This window comes from Falco rusticolus, chromosome W (genome assembly GCF_015220075.1).
Source record: "Falco rusticolus isolate bFalRus1 chromosome W, bFalRus1.pri, whole genome shotgun sequence".
In the NCBI taxonomy this organism is placed as follows: Eukaryota; Metazoa; Chordata; class Aves; order Falconiformes; family Falconidae; genus Falco; species Falco rusticolus.
Window position 1 is genome coordinate 5,845,407 of NC_051209.1, and position 27,133 is coordinate 5,872,539.

Genomic DNA, 27,133 nt, shown 5'->3' on the forward strand with positions numbered 1-27,133 from the left:
ATTAAACTTTGTAACTCAGGATAGATTATAAAGCAGGTATGTTTAATTCACTGGCGGGCATCAGGGTGGATAATTCAAAAAGCACCTGCTGCCCTGACTTCTTTGTGCATGTGTGATTTAAAGTATACATTCATACATATTCAACAGATGCCCGAGAATAGGTTGGGTTAGGATAATTAGTCTACCAAGAAGTCATTAACATAAGTTTCCTCCCATTTGCGCTTGCGCTCTATCTCCTTGCTGGTGGTTGTGGGGGTCGTTGGGGATGAAGGCTTAGCAGTCTCCCTTGCTGTGAACTTTTCACCTTCACTTTTCACGCAGACTCAGTCGTGTCTTGAGTTTCTTCCAAACCATAAAACAGGATAGATCCAGTTTTCCTATCTAAAGGCACAGATGTTCGCATACCGGTGTCTTCTTTTTGGCACACAGAGCATCCCAGGTCCACCTTATTAGTACAAAGGGCCCCAGGACCGGGCCTAATTTGCAAAGTTGTACTCTGAAGCTCCTTGCCTAATTTGCAAAGTCACACTGTGAAGCTCCTCTTTATACATATAATGAGAATTTTAATTATTCTAAGTTTTCCATATCCTATTAATCTAGTTATTTCTAAGCTTTCTATCAGTTGCAGGTCCCTTCCAACTGAAATATTATATTCCTATTCCTGCCTGTATCCCTATTCTTTCAGCCAGTCCTTGAGGTTTTTGCACATAAACACTGGTAACTTTTTCCGGTTTGATCCTTCTTGTGCTGTTTTAGGTGAGAATTGTCACTGGAAGCTTGAAGCTTATTGTTTATATTATTTGCCTGTGAGTTTTGTTTAGCATTATGAAACCACTTGCAGAAGTGAAGGTAGCAAAAAGAAGATGCTGAGTTGTAGGTCTAGAATTTAAATTTTCGTAGAGCTTTAGTGTTACTGGAATCTCGGAATGAAGAACTTATCGACACCAATGTGATGTAGATAAGCAGACACTTCTTTATTAACGGCCGGGTGCGTGAGCGAGTCCTCTCACGATCAACGCACACCAGGTCTCAAAATCAGACACCATATATAAAACTTATTCATACATATTCATTAAATATTCATGTGTAATCATAATATTTCCCGTAAATCATTAACATATTCTCCTCCCATATCCGATTCTGCGCAGTAAAGGTTAGAAAGGTCCAGAAATGGGTCTGGGGTACGATTTGGGTAGGTGGTATATGAGTCGGTGGTCGCGATCTCCCCCTGCCGGAATTACCTTTTACTAAAGTTCACGGTTTCTTGGCAGGTAACTACAAGCTGTTCCAGTCGACTCTCCCCAGTTTCCATTAATCTCATATTCTGACATCTCAATACACTTTCTACATACAGAAGACTGGTCAGATACAAAGAAACCTTTCAAACCCTAAATTTATTACCTAAGTTTTAACAATGGTTCTAGCCCCTTCTTCTGGCCTTGGTACAGGGTGTACAGAAGATCTCATAGCAGCTTTTACTGTGCAACTATAAGTTTCATTAAAATATTTCTTATCCTTCTATATTTCAATTTTATAAAATGATTTTATAAAATCAATTAATCAATCAAAGTCAATCAATCTTAACTTATTAACAAATCGATAACATTAGCATTCAAAATTTAAAAATGCAGAGATACGCTGTATGATACTTCAAGTTGAACTTTCTGAAGGCCTCATTTTCAGCAAAATCACAGTAGCAGTGGTTAGGAAGACTAAAGCCCTAATAGAATTACAACTGGCCGGGGACATCAGGGGCAACAAGAAAAGCTTCTGTAGATACATTAGTAATAAAAGGAAAACTAGGGAAAACATGGGCCCTTTCTGGAAGGAAACAGGAGACCTGGTTACCCAGGACATGGAGAAGGCTGGGGTACTCAATTACGTTTTTGCCTCAGTCTTCACTGGCAAGTGCTCCAGCCATACTGCCCAAATCGCAGAAGGTAAAGGCAGGAACTGGGAGAACGAAGAACTGCCCACTGTAGGAGATGATCAGGTTCAAGACTGTCTAAGGAACCTGAAGGTGCACAAGTCCATGGGACCTGATGAGATAGATACATCTGTAGGTCCTGAGGGAACAGGTGGATGAAGTGGCTAAGCCTTCCATCATGTTTGAGAAGTCGTGGCAGTCTAGTCTGGAAAAGGGGACATGTAATCCCCATTTTTAAAAAGGGAAAAAAGAAAGACCCAGGAAGCTACAGGGAAGTCAGTCTCACCTCTGGGCCCACAAGATCATGGAGCAGATCCTCCTGGCTAAGGCACATGGAAAATAAGGAAGTGATTGGTGACAGCCAACATGGCTTCACTAAGGGAAAATTGTGCCTGACAAATTTGGTGGCCTTCTATGATGGGGTTACAGGACTGACAAGGGAGGGAAGAGCAACTGATGTCATCTACCTGGACATGTGCAAAGCTTTTGACACTGTCCTGCATGGCATCCTTGTCTCTAAACTGGAGAGGTGTGGATTTGAGGGGTAGACCACTCAATGGATGAAGAATTGGCTGGATGGACACGTCAAAGAGTTGTGGTCAATGGCTTGATGTCCAAGTGGAGACTGGTGGTGAGTGGTGTTCCTCAGGGGTCTGTATTGGGACCGGTGCTCTTCAACATCTTTGTCAGTGACATGGACAATGGGATCAAGTTCACCCTCAACAAGTTTGCTGATGATGCTAAGCTGTGTGGTGCAGTCAACATGCTGGACAGAAAGGATGCCATCCAGAGGGACCTTTACAGGCTTAAGAGGTGGGCCTGTGTGAACCTCATGAAGTTCAACAAGGCCAAGTGCAAGGTCCTGCATGTGGGTCAGGGAAACCTCCAGTATCAACACAGGCTAGGCTGAGAATGGATTGAAAGCAGCCCTGAGGAGAAGGACTTGGGGGTGCTAGTGGCTGAAAAGCTCAGCATAGCCCAATGATGTGTGCTTGCAGCCCAGAAAGCCAACTGAATCTTGGGCTGCATCAAAAGAAGCGTGGCCAGCAGGTTGAAGGAGGTGGTTCTCCACCTCTGCTTGGCTTTTGTGAGACCCCACCTGGACTACTGTGTTCAGCTCTGGAGCCCCCAGCATAAGAAAGACGTGGACCTGTTGCAGTGAGTGCAGAGGAGGGCCACGAAGATGATCAGAGGGCTGGAGCACCTCTCCTATGAAGACAGGCTGAGAGTTGGAGTTGTTCAGCCTGGAGAAGAGAAGGCTCTGGAGAGACCTTACAAGTGGCCTTTCAGAATTTAAAGAGGGCCTATAAGAAAGATGGGGACAAACTTTTTAGTAGGGCCTACAGTGATAGGACAAGAGGTAATGGTTTTAAACTGAAAGAGTGTAGATTTAGACTAGACATTATCTTTCCTGTGAGGGTGGTGAGGCACTGGCACAGGTTGCCCAGAGAAGCTGTGGATGCCCCATCCCTGGCAGTGTTCAAGGCCAGGCTGGATGGGGCTTTGAGCAACCTGGGCTAGTGGAAGGTGTCCCTGCCCATGGCAGGGGGGTTGGAACTAGATGGTCTTTCAGGTTCCTTCCAACCCAAACCATTCTATGATTCTATGAATCGTATTTGTGGTAATGCTGAACGGTTGTAGGTACCCACATTTATCACTCATTATTTTGCTGGGGTTTTTTTTCCTCATGCAGATTATATTAACAACAAATTTCAAAAGAATGAATCAAGGTCATGATAAAGTTTAGAAGACCATCCTGTGAAAGCGAGTGTTTGAAGAGAAGTGTGTTGGACCTAGGCTTGTAAAGAATGGAAGAATACAAAGTGTTGAAAATACTAGGAGAGGGATCCTTTGGCCGAGCTCTCCTAGTTCATCATAGAATCAGTGACCAGAAGTATGCAATGAAGGAAATAAGACTTCCCATGGTAAGTGTGACACATACATCACATCATCCACCACTTTAAAAACAAAAAACAAACCAATATAATTCTGGATCTATTTTTGAAATGCTGAACATTTTTGCTTAGAGTTTTGTGTATTAGACAGGTGTATGGTATGGCTACTATGTAACTATGTCTGAATCAATGTTGATAATAAGTAAGGTAGCAAAATCTGATCTGTTTCAGAAAGCATGTGGCTACATTTTGGGAAGTGTAGCACATAGGAAGACACTTAGAATGAAACCCCTGTTCTGCTGATGCCCTTGGCTGCATTCCCATTGATTTCACTGGATAGACATCATCTGCAACACCTAATGAGGAAATTAGCCTCATATTATTGCTGGTAATCAGTTATTCAGGTTACCTTCTCTGCACTTAGCTAAGCAAAAAAAAAATAATCACAAAATGAGAGGCACTGGCTTTATTGAGGCTGAAGCTCAGTTAATACCTGAGCACTTGGCTTTATACTGAGTTCATGAAGTATAGACTGTCATCTGTTCCAAAGTCTTTGTGCTGCTTTGTTACATAGTTCTGCATTTTCAAAACATAAAAAGTAACTAAATAAAGTAGCAAAATATCCTCTCAAATTAATAAGAAACAAAACCCCACACACCTCCCCCAAAATGAAGAAGTCTTCAGCTAGTAATAAACCATAGATTAAAAAATGATGGGGTTTTCAAGTTTATGAATGTCTTATTAAAATAACTGAAGAATAATTCTTAAAAATGCTTTCCTTTTGGAAAGTGAGGTGCATCATCTATGTATGAAAATTTGTTAGTGTGACATTTATATGAGCATACTTACATTTTCAGTCTTCATCTGATGTAGAGAACTCTAGGAAGGAAGCAGTCCTTTTGGCTAAAATGAAACATCCAAATATCATTGCCTATAAAGAATCATTTGAAGGTAAATATAAAAACTTAAAATACCTTTGTTTATAGTTGCATACTCTCAAGAGATCAAGATTACTTTTATTGTTGTTTATAATACATTATAAACAAAGTACATGTTTATTGTAATATTTAATACATAGCATGTAGTCGGAGCTTTATAGTAAAAATAACATACTTACTCCGCTAACGAAAATACTAATTATTCTTAAATTACCTAAAATTTAGCTGGTGGACATCTGTATATAGTGATGGAATATTGTGATGATGGAGTTCTAATGCAAAAGATAAAACACCAAAGAGGAAATTTGTTCCCTGAAGAAAAGGTAAGACATTGTTTTGAACCAAGGACCTAGGAATCCTTTTTCATGTAAACTGAAGCATGCTGCATTGCATAACACAAATTATAGATATACAAACACCTTAAATGAAACAAGGACACTTATAGAAACATTTTTGATTTGATAATTTCCAGCAGAACAGCTGGACTGAAAGGAATAAAAGACAAATTGCTGTCTATATCTGAGAATTGTGCAGGCAGTGTGAAAAAACAGAGTTGGGTTTGCATGCATAAATTTATGCAATTAAGTAAGGATTTAACACAAACTTCAGCCATAATTTCAAGCATGGGAAGAGGTACTGCAAATGGAAAGTAAATAAAGCATTCTGGTAAGATAAATGAAACTAGCCAGGAGACTAAATACTTGCATTTTATGTATCAGTTAAATGTTTGAACCATTCAGCAGGCATTAACTCCTTTTATCAGATAGGATATAATATTACTTAGGAGAAGGTCCAAAGTGGCATTGTAGTGATTGAAAACTGCTTCCTGCCACAGTTAGAAGCATCATCTTAATCAAAATGAAAAGACCAGTATCCTCCCCTAATATAATATTTAGGTTGGCCAAACATCTCCAAGAACTTTATTTTGTACTTTTAAAAAGAATACATTTCCTTTTAGAAACAGTATGTTATCTCAGTGTGGATTTTTTTAATTTGCTAATTTACTATAAAATTGTAATTCACTTGCTTATAAAATGACCGTCAGGTAAAGTGCCATGTAGTGACTCCCTAGCTTCATTATTTTTATGTATTATTAGTTTTCTAGACACAGGTAGTAAACATTTCTTCTGGCATGTTAAAATATACTTTATCTTGAAGAATTCAGTCTTTCATGCTAACTGGGGGCCATTATGCTACAGTTACTTTTAACTGCCAAGTATTCTGAACATGCTTTTTTTTCTTAATGGTTTTTTATCTATTAGTAAAGCATTCATTATATGCAGCATTGAGCTGTTATAACTCTTACTCTTTTCAGATCCTTCATTGGTTTGTGCAGATGTGCCTGGGTGTGAAGCACATTCATGATAAACGTGTGTTGCACAGGGATATCAAATCCAAGGTGAACAGAGCAAGTTTTGTTGCCATTAATAAACTCTCTTCTGCATGCAAAAGTTCAAATCCCTCTTTCACAATTTCCTGTTACTGCTGCATGCTGTGTTTTTCATTTAGGCTTAAGAATATTAAGTAAATGAAATTGTGGAGTGTATGGGATGACATAATATTGTGGGTGTAAACATCGTCTAAGTATACCTGTACCCTTCATGTCCACACTGCACCAATTGCTTGTGACAGACTGCATATAATTTAAATCAATAATAGATGTAGAAAATGTGTATGAAATATGCAGTTTGTAAATAACTTGCCTCTCACTTTTTCTTTGTTACTCTTTCCTAGCAGAAAGAGACACATTCAGAAGAAAGTGTGACCTTAGTGATTCGAGTACAGCATAGAGATAAGGCATTTCTAAACTCTGATTCTTCTCTGTTCCTGATGCTGGAGCTTTAGGCCCATATAACCTTTCTATTTCCCTTTAAACATAGTTCTTAACTTTTTTTTTTTTTTTCTTTTGGTGGAAATGTTAGGAGAAGCAAGGAAAAGGAAATATAAGGATAAAATATCAGAAGTGATAGTTGCGACGAGCGAGGGAAAGCAAGCAGCCGACTCAATATGAGTGATAAAGCAAGCTTCGATTTATTACAGCGCGATTATGTCTTATATACAGTTCCAGTTAATTATGCCTACTAGTCATCTGCTGATTGGCTAAGCTCTAAAGGGTTACATTTTCATACGTCCTCCTACTTGCGGTTTCTGCGGATAGCTAGCTACATATTTTTTTTTCCTCTCTTGTCTACGTGAATTCCTCAAAGTTATTTACAACATTAGGCACAAGGTCAGTGTTTTTCTCAGCTTCCTTATCAGCATGCCTCAGCATAGCTGCAAGGCCTGCTCCAGCTAACTTACGCTAACTTTGTTTCACAAAGATCTTTAAGGGAGTCATGGCCGTGATCACACAGCCATTCTGCAACAGATAGTCACTGTTTTCTGTATATACAAACTGCAGAAATGTTTCCTAGAATAATGTTTAACTGTGTTAATCTATGCTCTTGAAATGCAGAGCATCTTCCTCACTCAAAATGGAAAAGTCAAATTAGGAGATTTTGGATCTGCATGCCTTCTTGCACAGTATGTGGATATCTCCACTGATCTCAGTGGTGTAAAGTTTTATTTTACCACTGATAAATAGTACAGAGTTGTTAAATAATTACTTTTCATCTGGCATTTCTTCTTTGTCATTTCAATAGTCCGGTGTCATATGCTTGCACATATGTGGGAACTCCTTATTATGTACCTCCAGAAATATGGGAAAATATGCCATACAACAACAAAAGGTATTAGTGTTTTCAGTGGTCACAAATAATGCCTGACTAATGTATGTCTTTTTATTGTTGACTCATTCTGGTTTTGTGGCTTATCCATATTTGGTTTAGAGAAGATATTGAGCTGAAGAATATTTAGAAAGAGGTAATTACAGGTTTTTTAAGATGAAGAGGCATAAATTCCTCCTTACTTGGGTAACTAAGAGTACAGTGTCTTTAGTCTTACAAGTTTGAAAACTGGTGTGCAGACCTCTCTCTGTGTTTGGGAGAGTAAATATATACATAAAAACATACACACGTATGTATGTATGCACGCACACATATATATATGTATGTGTTTGTGTCTTTTTTGCTGGTCTTACTTTTTTGGCTGGTCATATTTTTTTAAGCTCTCCTTGCCAGTCCTGATAATGCAGGGATAATGGCTACAGGACTGATGAGATTTATACAGCCCAGTTGTTCTGGTCTTTATGCAAGAACTTCTGAGAGCGTCTTGATAGTATGGTGTTTACATCTTCCTCCTAGACTCCCAAAATCCTAAGTCACTTTACATTCCCTCCCCTAGATGTGTTCTGTGACCCTACTTGTACCTGAACCAAGTGATTTATTTTCCAGAGGAGGGAAGAAACCTTCTAGCACTTAAGTTTTTTTCTGCTCCTCTTGCAAGAAAGGCATCAGTTGCTTCTTGTGCAGGTGGCACTTTTGATGGAAGACGAAGTTTTTTTTCTCAGTAGGAGAACTCTTAATGACAAGGCCAGAATTCCAGCTCTCAGGATTAGGATTGTGTGCCTGCCTTCTGATGTTAAGGGCCAAGGTATACAAAGGCTTTCAAGTGTGGAAGGATAAATATTTTTGCATCAAATCATTGAAGAGGTATTCTAGGAATAAAAAGCCAACTACCACTGTATGATAGTCATCCTTTTTTACATCTGGGTAGGATAAAATAAGCAAGATAATTTCCACTGGAGAGGTTAAACCCATAATTGTATTGTTTTTTATGGTTGCTTACATTTCTTTTTAGTTTATTCAATTCAGTTATGTACACATATTAATTTCATTTTTTCTAGGCAGGATATTAAATTGTAATTTTTGGCTCAAAATTTCTCATCTTTCTCTATACCTACAGTAATATATGGTCTCTGGGATGTATTCTATATGAGCTGTGCACTCTTAGACATCCGGTAAGTATAGTTTTCTTGCTATCAAAAAAGGTTTGGAATTCCTTAAAACTTAATTAGCAGTTAGGTGTAGTTTGGTGGATACACGGTCAATTATATATTTGACTGACATGTTTGCTTGCTGCTTCTGAAAGAGGGAAGTATTGCTCCACCCTTCCCACCCCTCTTCCACTACATCTTCTGTTTTTCAGCAGCTCTTGGGACCTATTGGACCCTTCTGTAAAACACTCCATTTTCTACACTGTTAGAAAGCAATTATTTTTTTCTTTCTTGGTTAATTTTCCTCAGTATCAGTGAGGTGATATGGGGCTTATTAAGGAGTCTAGCAGCTGCCAGACTGGTTCCAGATATCTGCAGGGGTATTGCAATGAGCACTGTGTTTTACAAGATCGGGATGATCACAGAAGGTGGAGGCAAGGACACTCAAAATCTTTGCTAGTGAGAATATATTGTGTGCAAGTATAGCAAAATGTAGTGAGCTATAAGCAGTTTTGTACCTTGCATCAGTGATATATCTGTTTGCTTATTTTTCAAATCAAATAAGTCACTGTCCAAGCACTATCCTGCTATTGGGACAGTGGGAGCCTTGATGGATGGTTCTGCCTTTCTGTTATTTCTGGGACACTGTCTTTTACAGTGTTGATGCTATGCTTCTTATTTGATAACTTCCTCTGGCTTCTATATACAGACACATGGCTAACATGAGAGCCCTTATCAGGGTGTTTTGCAAGACAATGAGATCATCCTAACTTAAGGTTATTTCATCTTAGTTTTTTTAATCATCAGTTTCCTTTCATTGAGCTAATCCTATCCTATGAAATCCTGTGTATCAGCAAAAGATTCTCTACAGCTGCAACTACTAGCAGTGCAAGAGTTTAGTTTACACTGTACGTAACTGAGTGATAAAGGAGTCTGTGCATAGATGTGTGTTGACCTAAGTAGGTCTGTGGCAAGATGTTGGCAGTGTCATAGCTATTCAGGAAGTGCTCAGAGCTAAGATACCAAGGAGTGGAGTATTTTTCCCTTTTCAGCAGCAGTGAAACATTATGTGTCTGGTTTTATGTGATGGTCATGTGTTCTTGCATAATCTATCAGAGGTGATATAAAAGGATGCCACACACCACGGATGCTTGGCACTCTGCAGCCAAGCCAGTGGGGTGTGCCACGAGAAAACTTTCTTCATGGGGATAGAAGTTCTCAGCTGTTTTCTCTCAGGCTGTTGCCATCCATAGTTATAGCTGTCCCTGCTGATACTGCAGTTGACCAATGACTTATACTTGGAAGCAGTAATTCCTGACTGAAGACGGGTTAACAGTTAGCTGAGGAAAGTAAAAACTTCAGCCATTTCATGTAGATTTGCAAGAGGAAATTTGTACCTTTACAGGCTACTTTTGATGATTATTCTTTTTTAATCAAAGTCTGCATCTTTCCTGGCTTATAGTTTCACTCTTGCAGTTCGCTTCTGATCTCAAGTATACAAAGTAAAGCACACCAAGATGATCCAAATTTCCTCCAAATTCCTATAAAAATAAAATTTGAACAATCCTAAATTTATTGGAGTAACTCCCGCCTGGTTTCCAGTTGTACAGGTTAGTTTGCAATGTCTGTTATGATCTGGTTTTAGACAAACTTTGTATGCAAACTATGACATTTTCATTCTCAGCAAATTTCTGTCAGTGTTAACATAATCAAAAGCCTATGTAATAGCCCTACAAAATGTAAAGCTACTGATGTATTGATTCAGGGTCATCATTCCCCACCTCTGAATTAGAGCCCTGAAACTGTCAGACTGCGTTCCAAATCAGTATGGTAATAGGCAGCCTACATAAATACATACCAAGCATTTTTATATAATAGGTGTTAAGGTTGGTCTTAAATTGTATCAGCTTTTTTCTACCTTATGCTTAAGCTCCGTGCTCTAATGTTTGTTTGTTTTTAATGCAGTTTCAAGCCAACAGCTGGAAACAGCTCATCCTTAAGATATGCAAAGGGTCCTATAATCCACTACCATCTCATTATTCCTATGAACTTCATTATTTAATAAAACAGATGTTTAAGAGAAATCCCCAGAATCGTCCATCAGCCAGTACTATTCTTGCAAGAGGTTCCTTAACCAAACTTGTAAAAAATTGTTTGCCTTCTGAGGTATGGTATATTCTTTATCTCTAGATTTAAGCAACAGTATGTACATTTTAGATACTAAATCAGTTTCTTTTGTAGTTTGTTAGTGTATCACAATATGAAAAGTAGTGTTGTGTAGGTCCTACTCTAAAAGCCATAAATATAGCTGTAGACTTCTCAGAAAACAGTTTTTAGAAGGGTTTGTTTTGAAAATAAAAGTTGAATATTGACATGATGCTGCTAAAATTAAATATTGTTAGCTGTTATCCATTACAATGCTTTTGTATAGCGAGTTTATTTTTAACAAATAGCATATACTGTAATTTAAGAAAGTTTAAAATGGTACAATACTTGCATCTCTTCATACACATTCCAGATGGCAAATGAATTTGACCAGGTATTAAAGGAAACCAAGAAACTTGAAGGCAATGCAGCAAGGCCAAAGGGTAAATCAGCAACATTTTTATTTATGTAAGAAATTATAAAATGGCTAGGAATTGTAAGATCTTAAACACAGCTAGAAACAGTATTATATGTTCAAATCTACTTTTAATTATTTCAAAATCTAATATTATTGAATCTATATGGAAAAATGCTTGAAGGGCATAAATTATATTCCCACATGAGAAGTACAGTGCAAAGCTGCAATGCATACATTGTAGGTCTTAAGATTTGTGTTAGAATTAAACTTTTCAATTTTAAAATAGGCAAACCTTTCAGCTGTTGCATATATGTTAAATATGATGGTGCTTTCTTTCCCAGAACACAGTGAAGCAAGTTATTTTCATTATTTAATTTTTAGAGAGAATGTTGGATTTTTTCTTGTGCATAAATTTAGTTACACCAAAATTTGTACACATTTGGAACTCAGTAGAGGGACTCCCTGTTGAGAATGAGCTACGTTGACTGAATTGTGAAGAAGCTTTCACATAATTTTCATTGCTTGGTTCAGTGGTGTTGCTGTCATACCTCTAGAATACCACTGTACCACAAATGCTTGCTAAAGGCATTAACTCTTGAATCTGTTCCTTAACGTATCAGGTAATGTCATGGCTGCTGGAAGCTCAAATAATAAGAAAGAAAATAGGGTAAGTATTCAAATATACATATAATATTTGTATTTTAGTAATTTAGAATGTTCTGTATTACAGAAAAGTTCACATGGAAATTTATTAGTATGCTGAATCATAGATCAGCCTACTAGGTCAGCTGTCATCTGTGTTCAAATTACAGAGTTTTCCTGTGCATTTCCCATGTAACTTTTTTATGCTTCACATTAGTTTAGTTTCAAAGAGGATTTCCTTATAGCCCTGTCAAACCCTGTGCCCCCCAAAAAACCCTCTCCTATTTTTCTAAGTTTTGGGATACTGCAAAAATTGATGCATTTTCTTTGCTTTAGGGACACATTTTGAACATGCTGCTGTGAAAATGGTCTAATCTGGACATAATCTTCAGTGGGTTTTAGGGCCCATGTGAGATTTCAGGTGAGGAGAATTAAGTCACAGGTGGCCAAGAAGTCATCCATGGGTACATTACAGCACAGCCTAGTGCAGCCTTATTGAGTATATTTTTCAAAACATGTTGCCAGCAGCACTTCTTTTTTTTCTTTTGATAAACCTGTCAGTCTGAGGAGCTTAATATTTGGGTGCATCTTCCTTTCCCTGGGAGTATGACTCATTTGTCTTTATATTGCTGCTGTTCTTAAATGTAAAAAAAACTAACTACAAACTGCATCAAGTAACTACATATGTGTAACTTGAAACATGTCAAAAAATGGCATGCAGTGTGAAATGCAGTGCAATAATACATACAGTGCAATTGCAATTGGCTTCATGGTGTCAGTGGATTCATTTTCAGACCTTTAGACCACCCATTTTACAGCAAAACTCAAATAATGCCATGTTAATGTTACGGCTTTGTTTTTCTTGACGACAAGGATAATGATTAATACAGTCTTTATTCTTTTAAAGCAAAGTAAAGATGAAAGTAGCAAGCATAGCCCCTTAGAAAGGAAAAATATTACTAAGGATTTGAGTGAAGGCATAAAGGAACAAAGGAAGTCCAATGAAAAGGGTAAGTTGTACAGTTTTAAGACTGATGCATTTCCATCTGTGTGGTGATATCTAAATGTCAGCAATCCAGCTGTTTAAACAGGTAGAGCATACAAGTCTGCACCTATAGAAAACCATGCCACTGTTACTTATGTGATGATATTGATTCTTACTGCTTATCTGAGATCTAAAAGAAAAATTAAAAAAAAAAAACAATCTTGGCCAAAGGATTAGAAAATGACTGAAAACATTTGGTGTAGAGTAAATGTATGGTGAACTCTTACCAAGTTCAGATTTGTGCCCATAGAATCAGATATCACTGTCAGCGAAGTGCTGTATGCTTAGTAAGAGTTTGCATGGACAGAGAATGAAGTTAGATACTGTTTATCATCCTTTTTTTGTTGTTGTTGCAATTGCAGTAGAAACTTCTGATGTCCTCCCAGGAATTACTGATGTGTCACATCCCCACAGGAGGCAATGGGAAAAGAAGATATCCAATACTGTAGTGGATATCCTGGAAAATGCATCCTTGCTTTCCTCCAGTTTTACATCTGAAGAGGCTAAAAGTAAGATTTATTTAAATATGGGTTTAATTCAAGTAATATCAGTGATTCTTTACAGATTTCAAAAGCCAAAACTTTACAGGACATATTTAAAATGATGCCAAAATAATTTTAAAATATTTAGTAACAAACACTCAACAAGTCCACTGTGCTGAAGAGAATTTCTTAGTGGTTTTGTGTGACAAGAGGACTGCAAAGAGCAAGAAAGCCACAGATAACATTAGCAACCCTAGAATTACAATCATTGCTAAGAAACTGTCCTATCAACCCTCCTCTTAGTATACCATTTGTGGGTGTAACACTGAGGAATTAATCTGATGCAGAATGCCGCTGCCTGTCTTTCATTAGGAGCATATAACATCCATACCTCTACTTCTGTTGTCATTTAACATACAGATAATGCCAATGACAAGAACTATTAATGATATACTTCAGATGTGAGGCAGAGATTTTGCTTCCACATCAACAGCTTTTAATTAGAACATATAACATGGGGTTTCTCCTGAAAAATGATTTGGTTTTGAAATGCCCTACACTGTATGCAATTATTATAATTATTTTATGTGATTATGGATAGGTATTCTAAGTAAATGTGAATAGATGCTATTGAAATAAATAATCAAGATATGAGTAGTTAGAAAATTCCCAAGCTGTGGTAGGAACATTACATGATAATTATATGCAGGGCAAGGGAAGAGGACAGAAGAATGCATGTATTCAGATGTTCTGCTATTAAAAGGCACTCCCTGATAGCAGAAGGTTCCACTGTGGCCTTCTGACATTTTCTTTCCTCTTAATGTTGGTAATGTCAGCCTCAGTGTGTTGAGAGGTCAGTGGTGCTGCAGACAGAAACATCTAGACTCTTTTCTTCCTGTATTTCTCTTTTGAATATGGTCTTTGTAATCCATGCTGCTAATGCGATTTTATGTAAGTAGTATTTATTAATGATTTTATACCTAGGTGGCTGCGTTATAAACTACAGTGAAAACAAGCCACGTAAGCAGTGGAACAAGGAAACTCCTCAGACCCTGATGGACATTCTCAGTAACGCAGATGTCAGCTTAGCATTTAAAACATACACAATTTATAAACCAGGTAAATCCCCAGTTTGTGAGCAAACATTTTTGCAAACAGGTTTATTAATAAAGACTGGTGGGGGTTTTTTTACACGCATAGCCCCTATGTATAGAGATTGTGCATTTGAATTCATGTCACAACAGGCTATTTCAGGTTTTTTTGTTTACCAAATGAAACGTGGGCTCACAAAAAGCCAGGTTTAGAATTCACAAGTGACTGTACATCTCTACTACATCTCTTTATGATGGACTTTCACTTGCAGCTCAATAGCTGAATGAGGTTGTGGCAAAAATGCAGCCACTGTAGAGCTCTATGTTCCCCATCCTGCTAAGCAGCCTGGTGTATGTGTTAGGGAGGTGCAATAAATACACGGTAGTCCCATCAGGTAAACCCACCTTCACAAAGTCAGTAGTGTCTTATCTTGATGACAGGATGGTAAGATGGCACAGCTAAACATAACTGTCATCTATAGATGTGCACAGCCACAGTTGTAAATACTTGTTCTGCACATCAGCTGCACTATTAATTTATCTCCCCACTTAGAATAGGTAACAGCTTGTACTGGGATCTGCTAAGAACCGCAGGCAAATTAGAAAGACTATATCATATTCATATTCTTAATAATTTTATTTTGAAAATTATTTTGGTAACATTTTCTAACATTTTCATTTTTGTGTTTTAAAAGCTTCTGAAAATATATTAAAAGGTCCACTTTCTGATGAAACTGAAGCATCTGATGAAGTAGATGGTGAACATGAAGCTATTGTCATAGATTCTGAGAGACTTGAGCCTAGATCTGATGATGATGACACGTATGTCCAAATGACATCCTTGCATTTTTGTTTTCTTTGGTTCCTCAAAGTGATTCTTCCAAAAAGACATTCCCCTGAGAAAAATCAGTATTTTTCTCAGCATCTAAATCCATCCCTCTCCTACGTAATGATACTAAAATTTGGTGGTATTTGATATCTTACAGGTTTTCTTTGCTATATTTATGGTTATTGATGATGTTGAGATTAAACAAGTTGCTTGTTATTAGCAGATTGCTAATAATTTGCTGATGACTTTGCAAAAATGAAAGCACGAGATGCAATTAGATCCACAGGAAAGTGCAAAACCTTCTTGCGTGAAACATCTTTGCACTCTGACCTTGGAATCATAACCAGTGGCAAAACCACTTGCCTAGCAGTATGTTTGCTGTATGTGTGTGCTCTTTCATGCACAGTGAAATAAAATCACTTTGGTACCTTATTACTGAGGCATGTTTGTAGAAACTTTTTAATGTTGGTGACCTAGCTTTGAAAGAGCAGAGTGTACATCAACACACTCTGAACAGAAATACTGTATTTTACAGATGTGTGTATGATTTGGGGGGGTTCTTGGGTTCTCAGAATCTCAATTTATGTCATTGTTTATTTCTGTGGCACTTGGAGATAAACTTCTTAGGCATGTATTACTGCAGTTCAGCTGCCAGCTATTAATATCAACACATTTGCAGTCTCCTAGATGCATTTGCTTTTGCTTTTGATAAAACTTATTTGGGTAAATTCAAAAGAGAATGTCTATTGGGTCCTTAATCACCATGCTTCAGGAAATAAGTCTCTCATGTTGATATTTTTAACATAATTGCTCCTAGTTGTAGGGTAATTTTTTGGGGGGGAAAGCAAATACAGATTTATAAATTTGTATTTTGTTTTGCAAAATAACATTCTGAAATCTATTTTTAGGGACTTTGAGGAAGATGACCCAGACTGAGTGTCAGAACTGAAAATGATATTGAAACACAGTGACTGAAAACTTGAATTTACCTACAATAACTGAGGTTAGGCTTGCCAGTATTTATAATCCAAGTTATTGTTGTTAATAGTTGTAGTTATAAATAAAATTATTTCAGTCAAAAAAATCTGAGTGGGCATGTTTTCTGCATCACAAAACGGAGGGTGGAAAATGCATGACAAACTTTTTTAGCTGGAACACTTTCAAATAACTAAATAAGCCTAGATATTAAATGTATTTTGAGTTGGTAATAGCTTTGCAGAAATGTTTAGTCAAAAGCATTAGCACTAATAGCATTGTTCAGATCCCCTCCTTGTCATGTTTCAAAGAGATGGTGTAACACTGTGAGAATGTGTAAAGTTTTAATCCTTGACCACATACAGAAATATTACATTGTGGTGGGTTGACCCTGGTTGGATACCAGGTGCCCACCAAAGCCGGTCTGTCACTTCCCTCCTCAGCTGCACAGGGGAGAGAAAATACAACAAAAGGCTCACAGGTCCAGATAAGGACAAGGAGAGATCACTCATCCAGTAGCGTCATGGGCAGAGCAGACATGACTTGGGGAAATTAGTTTTATTTATTACCAATCAATATTAGATTGAGATAATGAGAAATAAAACCAAATCTTAAAACACCTTCTCCCCACTCCTCCCTTCTTCCTGGGCTTAACTTTACTCGCGATTTTCTCTACCTTCTCCCCCTACAGCAGCACGGAAGGACAGGGAATGGGGCTGCGGTCAGTTCATCACATGTTGTCTCTGCCACTCCTTCTTCCTCAGAGGAGAACTCCTCACACTCTTCCCCTGCTCCAGAGCGGGGTCCCTCCCATGGGAGACAGTCTTCTGTGAATTTCTCCAACGTGGGTCCTCCCCACGTGCTGCATTTCTCACACCTTGCCCCAGCCGGGTCCCCCCACGGGTGCCGTCCTTCAGGCACAGCCGGCTCCAGCCTGGGTCCCCCCGGGGTCCCCAGCCCCGCCAGCAAACCTGCCCCAGCCCGGGCTCCTCTCCCCGCGGGGCCACAGGCCCTGCCAGGAGCTGCTCCAGCGGGTCACAACCTCTTTTGGGCACCCGCCTGCTCCACCATGGACCTCCACAGGCTGCAGGGGCACAGGCTGCCTCACCGTGGTCTTCAGCATGGGCTGCAGGGGAATCTGCTCCAGCGCCTGGAGCACCTCCTGTCCTCCTGCACTGACCTGTGGGGGGGTGTCTGCAGGGCTGTTTCTTTCATGTATTCTCACTCCTCTCTTTGGCCTCAGTTGTGCAGTTTTGCCCTTCTTCTTAATACGCTATCGCCAGAGGTGCTACCACCATCGCTGATGGGCTCGCCTGTGGCCAGCCGTGGGTCCAGTACTCGAACCGGCTGGCACTGGCTCTGTGGGACAAGGGAGAGGCTTCTGGCATCTTCTCACAGAACTGCCCCTGTAGCCCCCGCCGCCAGATCGCCATGCAAACCCGTATGTACATAGTAGGAATAACCAATCTTGTCTGAAGGGGCATAATTACGGAAAACATTTAGCTATACTACATATCTGAGCCTTGAGTTCATGCAATTATAAATCCTGTGAAAACTCTTTGAGGCTGAGCTGTTACCTTAATGACTTCAGTCGAGATTTTTATATATGCCATTGCATGTGTGGAAGGAGGCTAATTGTTGGTAAATAAGGATGACTTTTCCAATTTTGATGAGGAGACACAGTCCTGCTGCCAGAAAGCATTATTGGCCGTGTGGGGTTTGTGCTCTGTGCTGGCTGCTGCATACTGGATAGTTTCTTGAGAGAAGCACAGCAGGGGAGAGCAGAAACACTCTCAGCAGAGTTCTGGGGAAGCTGTTCCAGTCTGTGTCCACGTAATAGAGAGTAACACACCAGCAAAGCTGTAGGAAATCTGTGGATCTGGTACAGCGACATTTCATAGCGCACCTGCCGCGCTGCCCGTGGGCAGGTTACGTGAGGCTCCGCCGCGGGTGCCAGACCTTGCGGCAGCCGAGATCTTCCTTCGGGCCGCCCCAGTCCCGTTACGGGCCACCCGCGGCGACAGCCGCCTCGTCGCGGGGGGAAGGCGCGCCTGGCTGAGGGGACTAATGCTCCCGCTGCTCCCGGGCGGGGGCCCCGCCGCCCCGGGGCTGGCCGCGGCGCTGCCGCCACACCTCCGTCGCGGGGGTCCTCCTCCTCTGGCCCTCGCGGCTCCGGAGCGGCGGAGCGCTCGCAGGGTACCGCGTCCCCCGGCGGCGGGCCGGGCCGCAGTCCGCGGGAGGCCCGGTAAGGGCTGCCCGCCCGGCGCCATGGCGACGGCGGCACGGGCCGGGGAGAGACGGCGGCGGGGAGCCACCCCCCAGCGCGGCCAGCGGATGGGCACCCGGGGGCCGCCAGAGGCGCCTGCCCCAGCCCCCGGGCGTGAGGGCTGCGGACCGCCACGCGTGGCTCTGTGTCGGCCCTGCTGCGGAGGTGGTCCCCCGCGGCGTGTGGTGGCCGTCGAGCCCCGCCGCCCTGGCCCGAGGCCTGGCCCTGCCGGCCGCACCTCTCCGGCGCCCCGCTTCCATCGGGGTGCCCGCAGGGGCAAGGCCCAGGGCGGTGAGGGGCCTGGCGGTGCCGCGGGCCGAGGGCAGCCGGGGGTGCGGGGGCAGCGCACCCCCGTCCCGGGGCAGCCCCTCACGCCTGTGCGAGCACGGCCGCCCGGTGTGGCACCTTCCCGGCAGCGGCTGCGAGCAGGAGCTGGCGCTGCCCCGAGCGCCCGAACCGTGAGTGCCCTGGGGGTCACCCAGCGCCTCGGGAGCTGCCAGCACACCGAGCCCCCCCCCGGCTCCCGTGGCAGCTACACGGCTTGCCTGGCCTGCCTGGGGGGAAAGCCTGGCAGTAACTTAGCAAATCTCCCTTCCTACAGCTCAGGCCAACGAAGAACAGGTTTATACCGGCTGCTCATATTTATGTGTGCAAGGTTGCTTATGGATACGCTGCAAGTACCCGGTGATATGAACCGTTTCTGCCAGAGGCTTCCAGACGGCTGCTGAGTGCCCGACGGCTCTTGCAGTGAGCTCCTGCAAAGTGCAGCGGCTTTCCATTTTGCTGCCAACTTAGGTCACGTTAGTTGAAACTAAATCAAACATGAAATAGATTATAATTTATTTTTTTCCATTAAAAGAACAATTCTGCAGTATTGTTAACTTCAGGAAACAATGAGCCAGACTTATTGCTACTGTTTTAACTACTGCTTTTAAACCTCATGTGTGCTAAGACTAAGCTTCAAACTTTTCTTTATGACACACTCATAAACTTGCTGCTTGTTCAAAGTGTAGATCAGCAATAAATTGCAGACTTCCAGGAGGTGGCATTCAGGAATAATCAACATCAGAAATAAAAACGTGATAAAATGTAATAAAAAATGTGACGAAAATGACAGTCTTAAAAGGTAGTGTCCATTTCAGTAGTACAAACTCAGATGTTACAGCATTGACTACATGCAATATTCATTTGGGGACCTTTTTGTTTTAGCCACTGCTTTAAGACGAAGACACCATGGATAAATATGAAATCATTAAAAAAATTGGAGAAGGATCTTTTGGCAAAATATTCCTGGCAAAGGGAAAACTGGATAATGAGCAGTGTGTTATCAAAGAGATCGATTTAACTAAGGTAAACCAGCAAAACCTGGATGGTAATGGTAGCTATTTACCTGATTGTGCTACTTACATTTAGCTAGGGTATGAACTTGGGTTATGTTTTGTCTCCTTTAGAGTTCCATCTTGATTATATAGAGTTAAACTTTCCAAAGACTGTATGCTTTGCTAATTTAGTGATTTTGCAAGCATAGGCAAAGCAGGTATTTTGGTATTAACAGTCTTTACTTTTTACTGCATTTTTGTTCTTTTCAAAACTTCTCTCTACTTACATGTGACACTACCTAATTCAAATTTTATAACAGATGATTCAACTACGATGAAACTATTGCCGCTGAAATAACAGATCACAATTTTGTGATACATTCCTTAAGCTTTTAATTTCCTTTTTTTTTCCCTCTCATCCATATTTCAGACATGGTAATTCACAACGGAGTTCTTTTCAGTTCTCCCTTCTGTTTATGGCAGTTGGATTCATCTCATCTAATTTTAAATTTCCATTCTGTTGCTGTCAGCATCTGAGCTGTTTGGCTAGACTTGCTTTCTGGAGAACAAGAGAAATACGTATTTTTTAGGAAGCTGTTGATCGTGTGTATTTTAGACTTCTGCTTTAGAATGACTGAATCGGCCCACAAAAGCGCTCTTTGTTGAGTACAGAGGCAGTTCGGGTCACTAGCTCTGGTATTAGAGGAATACCATATCCTATATCTAGTTCCAGAAAGCCAGGCAATTAAACTCCCTGTGATTTCAATAAAGGGATTTCAACGGTCAATTTCAGTGAGTGCCTGCATGCTTTTGACAGGTCTTTGTTGCTATTCTGGGCCACACGAGTGATTTCTAATATATGAGAAAATTATAATGAATTGGAATGATTTTTTATACGCTGTTCTAGAAAGAGCTGTAATAACTTCCAGTTGCAAACCCAGAAAAATTGATATCCAGTATGACAGCTAAATAAAAAAAAATAATTTCTCGTTATGCTCATAACCAATAAAAAATGATGCATTTCTAATCTTAGATGTTGATGGATGCAAATAGAAAAATGAAGTTAATAAAAAGATTGTTGTGGATCCCACTCATTCAAAAACCAGAAGCTGGATACAGAAAATTACTACCTTGAAGTCATAAGAATTATTTTATATGTAAAGTGTGTTTCATTTCAGTTTCTGACTTCTGAATCTTTGGAGGATTACATTGCAAGGTTATTTTGTAAGAGTGAGGGTAAGAAACTTTCTATAAAATACAGAGAATGTTCTGATGGATGGGTACTTAGAGACATGAATTTTTTAGAAGTAATGTCGATGAAAGTGTGATCACAATGAACCAAATAGAAGTTTTCCATTTAATGTAACAGGGCAAAGAGTTTGTCCGAAAAATTGCAAGAACTAACAACACTGTAAAATGAAGGACTTCTTTTCTTTTTACTTCATTCTTTTGAGATCACCTATATTAGGAATAAAGAATCATCTAGACCCTTATTTTTTTATACTTAAGGGAAGTTTAACTTTAGAGTTTAACTATTCATCAGGTAGCTTAGCAATAGCATTTGTGTAAAAAGTTTAAAGGTATACATTTGCCTGTTTGTAAAATATCATAAGTTGTTCTAACTTTGGTAATATTCTGATATATTTCCGAGCAAGCACTGCAAACTGCTATTTTACATCTTATTTTATAATATTTCTGCATCCCCTTGGTACACAGTCTTTTTGTATTTGTGGGACTGGTTTGAAAACAATATAACTATTTTGTAAAAGAGTTAAATATATTATTGCTAGCATATAGTTACTTCATTCCTTGTAGATGCCTGTGAAAGAAAAAGACCCCTCTCAGAAAGAAGTTATTCTTCTGGCCAAGATGAAGCATGCAAATATTGTAACCTTCTATGCTTCTTTGCAAGGTTTACTTTTAAACATTTTTCTTTTATTTGTGATTATAGGCAGCAAAACTTACCTTGTTAATATTGTCCAACATTAAGCCTGTCCCTAGCCCCTTACTCACCAGTGGGAACATGTCCCAACTCCTAAAAATGAACATAAGGAATCAAATTCAGTCATCACTTGCCCTCTCCATATGTGTGGGTGGGACCTAAGGTATTGTGGCATGAATGCTAAATCCTGGCGTGTCTGCATTGCTTAAGTTGGACTTTAGTCTTGATCTTCAATAGAAGTCCAGAGTTTAATGAGACTTTTCTAGGAGGTTCAATGGAAGAAGAGAGCTTTTGAGTATAGCAAGAAACAGGCCCTGTTGGTCTTTTGTTGTGAGCCATATTTTGAGGTATCACTCAAGGATACAGAATTCTTCAGGACCGAGAGAGAAGGAAGTCTGTTCTCCATAAAGCTAAATCCCTATATTTATTTTTCCTGCTGACATCTGTCATAAGCAATGCCTTATGTAACAAATGCTATAGTTACAGCTTGTGTTCAAATTGTTTTCTGTGATCAGAACTGTAAATGTTTTAAGGGACACATAAATCTGGTAGTCTTCTGGACCCCAGAGAGTTAAGAATAGGGTGAGTTTCCATACTAAGTGGCCCCTGCTGTTTATTTCTGCTGTTTGGACGCTGTCTACTTTTAACCTTTTCCCTAAGCCTAACTGTATATTTGGTAATTATTGGGGAACAACCTCAGCTGTGAGGCATTCTACTAAGCATTGCCTGTAAGAACATTTGTCTTTCTATCAGTGTGGTCTTTTGAGGATTTTCTCATGTATTTAAGATTTTGGTGAATCTCCATTTAAATATATTTTCACATCTTAGTTTTGCATCAGGTTTCACTGGAAGTGTCCATTTTTTCTTGATTACTCTTTGAAATGGAGGCATAGGTAGAGGTTTAACTACTCCCTTTTGAAAGAAGGACTGTATAGAATAAACAGAATTTATTGCTGTATTAACGAGTAATAAAGGAATAAAGGAAAAATTATACTTTTCTGTCGGGGAGAAGGGTTCGCCGGAGTCAAGAAGACGCTCAATATGAGTTATGCATCTTGCTCAGCTTTATTAGTTTCTAACACTACTTATATAGAACCGATACACATGCATATTTGTAAAGCAGAAATATAATTGGTTAGTAGTCTCTAAACGCGAGCGGTTCCCACACCCCTAATTATCATGACTAAAATAAGCATTCTATCCATGTAGCTAATTGTGTTGCTGTGCTTCAGCCTTGTAGTTTGTTACTCCCTATATTCCCATACCGCTCCCTATCCCTATCTGTAGCTTGTTACAGCCACGGCCTGTTGGCACAACATAATTACTTGGTCTCAGGATTCAAGAATAGCTCAAGGCTACCTTTCTTGTTAACTTCAGCACAGCAACTTCAGTACAATTCTGGTTACAGGCCTATTCTAATACCAGGCCTGGATTGTGCAGATCTTCAGAGATTCTAAGGCCATGCTTCTGCAGCCATTCTTCTACACTTTTCCTTTCAGAAAAGAACAAGCTATATATTGTGATGGAATACTGTGATGGTGGAGACTTAATGAAGCGGATAAATATGCAGCATGGAGTGCTCTTTGATGAGGACCAGGTGAAAGAAGATATATTTAGAGGAAAGAACATATCATGTAAAACATATGGTTTGAATTGTCCGGTACTAGCTACTGTTTCTTTTCTGGCCTATTAAAATTATTGAATGTTTAAAAGAAACTTCGGTAATTTTAATGGGAGTTTAGAGTTTGCGTTTCACACTGCTGTGAGACCTTAAATTAATTCATTAGCAGTATTTTGATGCCGTTTTTATCCACCCTCCCTCCCACTGCTGCTTCCATTGTGGATGTACTTTTTCTTCGTATTAGTAGTACACCTACTAAGCCATACTTTCTTTTAAATGGTATTTTAGAATTACTGGGTGATATATTGCATATGAATTCTTCATTTTATGCTATTTGCATCATGACATATCCTGCTTTATATTGAAATCAGTGGTAAATCTCTCATTCTTTTCATTTGGGTCAAGATTTCTCTGATGCCATTTAAATTGTTAAACCAGCACAGAGAAACAAGCCCATACATCTGATTGCTTTTGAACCATGTTCACTTACATTTTATTTTGTAAATAGGTGAGTAAGATAAGTACTGCAATTCACAGAAACAGAATTTCCCACTATTCCTTACTTACTCATCTTTTTTTACTAACTCTTAAGCTTTCTGAAGGAAATTTTCTCTTACATATTGGACTTAGTGTAATGAGCTCTGAGGTTATTTAATCATGCATAGTCTTCTACTTTTGCAGGTACAATGAAAATTTACCTACAAACTAGACAGGTAGTATCAAACCTGTTAGTGGAAATATACTCTAGAGCGTAAGAGGGGGGGGAAAAGAAGTGTTGTGACTTTTTTGTTTGTTTGTTTTAGTAAAAGAAGAACTCCTTAGTGTAGAAGTTAGTTGGAAGTGAATTACTGGTTCAGTAATAATGAATTTTAAGATCCTATTGTGAGCCATACTAGAGGTAGAGAGAACATGAGAGCAAATAGAGGACAAAACCACATATCATGAAAACACAAAAGAGAGAACTGACATACAAAACCCCTTGACAATGAGACAGAATAATACATATCCAAAGAAATGGAAAGGAAGTACAGACAGAAGAATGGATTATAGAACATGTAAATATATAAATATATATAGAACATATAAAGATACATCTGCCAGTCAAGAAAGGAAAGAAAATTGCTCAGTGTAACATCATGTTAAAATATCTATATTTTCAAATGTATACCTAAGAAAGTATCGTTTGTGGCATCAGCCCTATTCAGGAAATTATCTGCTTAATGTGAAGCATTAACTAAGTAGAAGATTATTACTTGAATCACAGTCTTTCATGGCCATCAATTTTCCTAAATAGAGAAGCATATAAACACATTGTATTTTTGTTTCTGAATTGAGTCCAAAAGTCCTTATTCAATAAAACACATGTATAGTTGAAGTTAAATATATGCTTAAGAGCTGTACTGGGTCAAGGATAAACCTGTGTGCTTACTTATTATGCAGGTTTTTTCATACCTGCATTTCACCACATTTCAGTCCTTCACCCTTTTTTTCTGTTTTTTTCTGGACCACATTCAGTAAGAGTACTAATATTATACCTAGGTGGTTTGACTTCCGCCACTGAGGATTAAGAAGCACTTCCCAGTTCTGTCTTGGTTGTTATTTGAACTCACTCATTTCTAAATAAAGGTCTAGTATTCTTAGTGTCCTTTGATGTGATTCTTCAGTCCCTGTTCAAGTACTTGTCCTGTCACAGTCAGTGAAAACTTGATGGGGATAAGGGAAGTAGAGCCAATATCTGTTTTCATTTAGTTTTGTGATAGCACTAAAAAAGGAAAGAAAAAGTCTATGACATTAACTAAAAAAGTATTAATTTCTACATTTTACATTGCATATGCTCTACATATTTTAGATTTTGTTGTTGTCTTAATTTTATGTATTTCAGTAATATGCCCCATTGGACATTAGTCACACAAATTTATAGGTATCTGTTCCCTTTAACTTTCACTGCAGATTCTGAGTTGGTTTGTGCAGGTCTCCTTGGGCTTGAAGCACATTCATGACCAGAAGATTTTACACAGAGATGTAAAAGCAGAGGTAGTAAAATTAGTATCAGAAAGGGGGTGATTTTGTCTTGTAAAAAATATGCTTAAGAAGCTCTGCTGTGTTTTCTTTTCACATACCAGTTTTGGTTTTATTTGCAGAACATTTTTCTTAGCAATAATGGAAAGGTAGCAAAACTTGGAGACTTTGGCATAGCAAGACAGTTGAACAGGTAAGCGCCTTTTTTAATTAGTCTGTGACCTACACCAAATAGGACTGTTTATGAATGTTCAAAATGCAACCTGAACGTGCGCAACTGCTTGTGGATTGTGCTTGTTCAGGAGGTTGGGATACAAAGTTTCTGACGCTACATTTTTTTCTGTTACCCTAGAACATGCCATTCTGCATGAAACCACAGTCATATCTAGCTTAGTAACAGGACTTCTGTGAGGTATACGAATGAGGTAGGGTGGGGAAGCCCCAGGCTTTCCCTGTTTGTGGAACTCACTTAAAGAGATTCTGGAGGCACAGCTCCTGTTCTTGCAGCCATTGATAATCATTTCTAGCACCTCATAGAAAAGAAAGCGAAGAGCACTACAAACTTTGGAAAGAGTGTAAGAAGAGTTTGTACATATTTTCTTTGTATGTCCTCCAAGACTGTGCCTATATTAATTTTTTTAAAAGGGCCAGAACTGACTCTCTGGGCCTGAGAGGGAGTGGCATGGGACAGCATGGCATGCATCCATACAGCCAAAATGTGTTCTCCCAAAGAGGGTGGCCTTATCTTTACTGACTTTGGGGGCAAGGTTGGCCTGTCTTGCATAGTGGCTAGATGTTGTCTAGGAAGAACGCTTTTTGGTGTGGCCAAAACATGCCAGAGGGCATGCTGACAATGGGACAGTTCTTGAATTTGATCTGTTTTTCAGCTGCTTGATTATCTTTGACCTTGGCAGGATATTGTGGCAAAGAAGGTCCACCATTTAGGTTTTCTGTGGAAAGGTAATTTCCTCTGCAGATTCTCCTTTAGCATCAGTCCTTCTCAGTTGCTTTGTACTCCATGTGCTGCAAGTCACTTGTTAAAACTTTTTCTATCCCTAAATTAGGTCAGTGTAAGTTTAACCACATTTCTGTCTACACAGCATCAGTAAAGAGAACAGATAACTTTAACCAACATAGGCGATTTGCTCATTTTCTTCAGATGTACCTAACTGTGTACGTGTATTAAGTACACAGGTGGTTTTGGATATCTGCTGCACCATGGACCTCCACGGGCTGCAGGGGGACAGCCTGCCTCACTGTGCTCTTCACCACAGGGTGCAGGGGAATCTGCTCTGGCATCTGGAGCACCTCCTGTCCTCCTTCTGCACTGACCTGGGTGTCTGCAGGGCTGTTTCTCTCACATATTCTCACTCCTCTGTTCTGGCTGCAGCTTCTATTGTGCAGTTTTTACCCCCTCTTCTTAAATATGCTATCCCAGAGATGCTACCACCATCACTGACAGGCTTAGCCTTGGCTAAGTGGTGGATCTGTCTTGGAGCCAGCTGCCATCAGCTCTATGGGACATGGGGGAGGAAGCTTCTAGCAGCTTCTCAAAGAAGCCACTCCTGTAGCCCCCCTGCTACCAAAACCTTGCCACACAAACCCAAAAAGTTTCTTAGACTGTCTTTTCCTCCTCCTCTGGGGTATAAAAAGGCATTTTCATTGCAGTTCTCCAATATGTAAGATAGTGTCCAATACTTTTACT

At 39.8% G+C, this 27,133-nt stretch overlaps 2 protein-coding genes across 3 annotated transcripts in view; both read left to right on the forward strand.

Moving 5' to 3' along the window:
- The first annotated feature begins 3,618 nt into the window (after nt 1–3,618).
- On the forward strand, nt 3,619–16,974 carry NEK3 (NIMA related kinase 3). 2 transcript variants are annotated; one of them, XR_005101743.1, is made up of 16 exons: nt 3,619–3,852; nt 4,680–4,773; nt 4,986–5,083; nt 6,076–6,159; nt 7,216–7,283; nt 7,403–7,489; nt 8,604–8,658; nt 10,600–10,800; nt 11,153–11,222; nt 11,818–11,864; nt 12,747–12,849; nt 13,247–13,393; nt 14,351–14,485; nt 15,153–15,279; nt 16,195–16,289; nt 16,953–16,974. XR_005101743.1 is itself a non-coding variant. In XM_037372467.1 (15 exons), exons 1-15 carry the CDS (start codon nt 3,736–3,738, stop codon nt 16,220–16,222), a joined length of 1,461 nt encoding a protein of 486 aa, XP_037228364.1. In that variant the 5' UTR covers nt 3,619–3,735; the 3' UTR covers nt 16,223–16,370. The 2 variants fall into 2 exon arrangements, 1 of the variants encoding a protein (XP_037228364.1); XM_037372467.1 differs by lacking the exon at nt 16,953–16,974 and having other exon boundaries at nt 16,195–16,370.
- Nucleotides 16,975–17,003: 29 nt separating this feature from the next.
- NEK5 (NIMA related kinase 5) overlaps nt 17,004–27,133 on the forward strand; it is a 30,301-nt gene continuing 20,171 nt past the window's right edge. The window contains 6 exon segments of the mRNA XM_037372580.1: nt 17,004–17,105; nt 19,737–19,877; nt 21,662–21,758; nt 23,288–23,385; nt 25,360–25,443; nt 25,551–25,621. Coding sequence (XP_037228477.1) covers nt 19,761–19,877; nt 21,662–21,758; nt 23,288–23,385; nt 25,360–25,443; nt 25,551–25,621 — 467 coding nt within the window. The 5' untranslated portion in view covers nt 17,004–17,105; nt 19,737–19,760.

Coding starts and splice junctions, on each gene's coding strand:
- NEK3 (XM_037372467.1), top strand. CDS start 3,736: ATGGAAGAATACAAAGTGTTGAAAATACTAGGAGAGGGATCCTTTGGC. Junction 6,160..7,215: donor ACAGGGATATCAAATCCAAG/GTGAACAGAGCA, acceptor CTTGAAATGCAG/AGCATCTTCCTCACTCAAAA. Junction 15,280..16,194: donor AGATCTGATGATGATGACAC/GTATGTCCAAAT, acceptor ATCTATTTTTAG/GGACTTTGAGGAAGATGACC.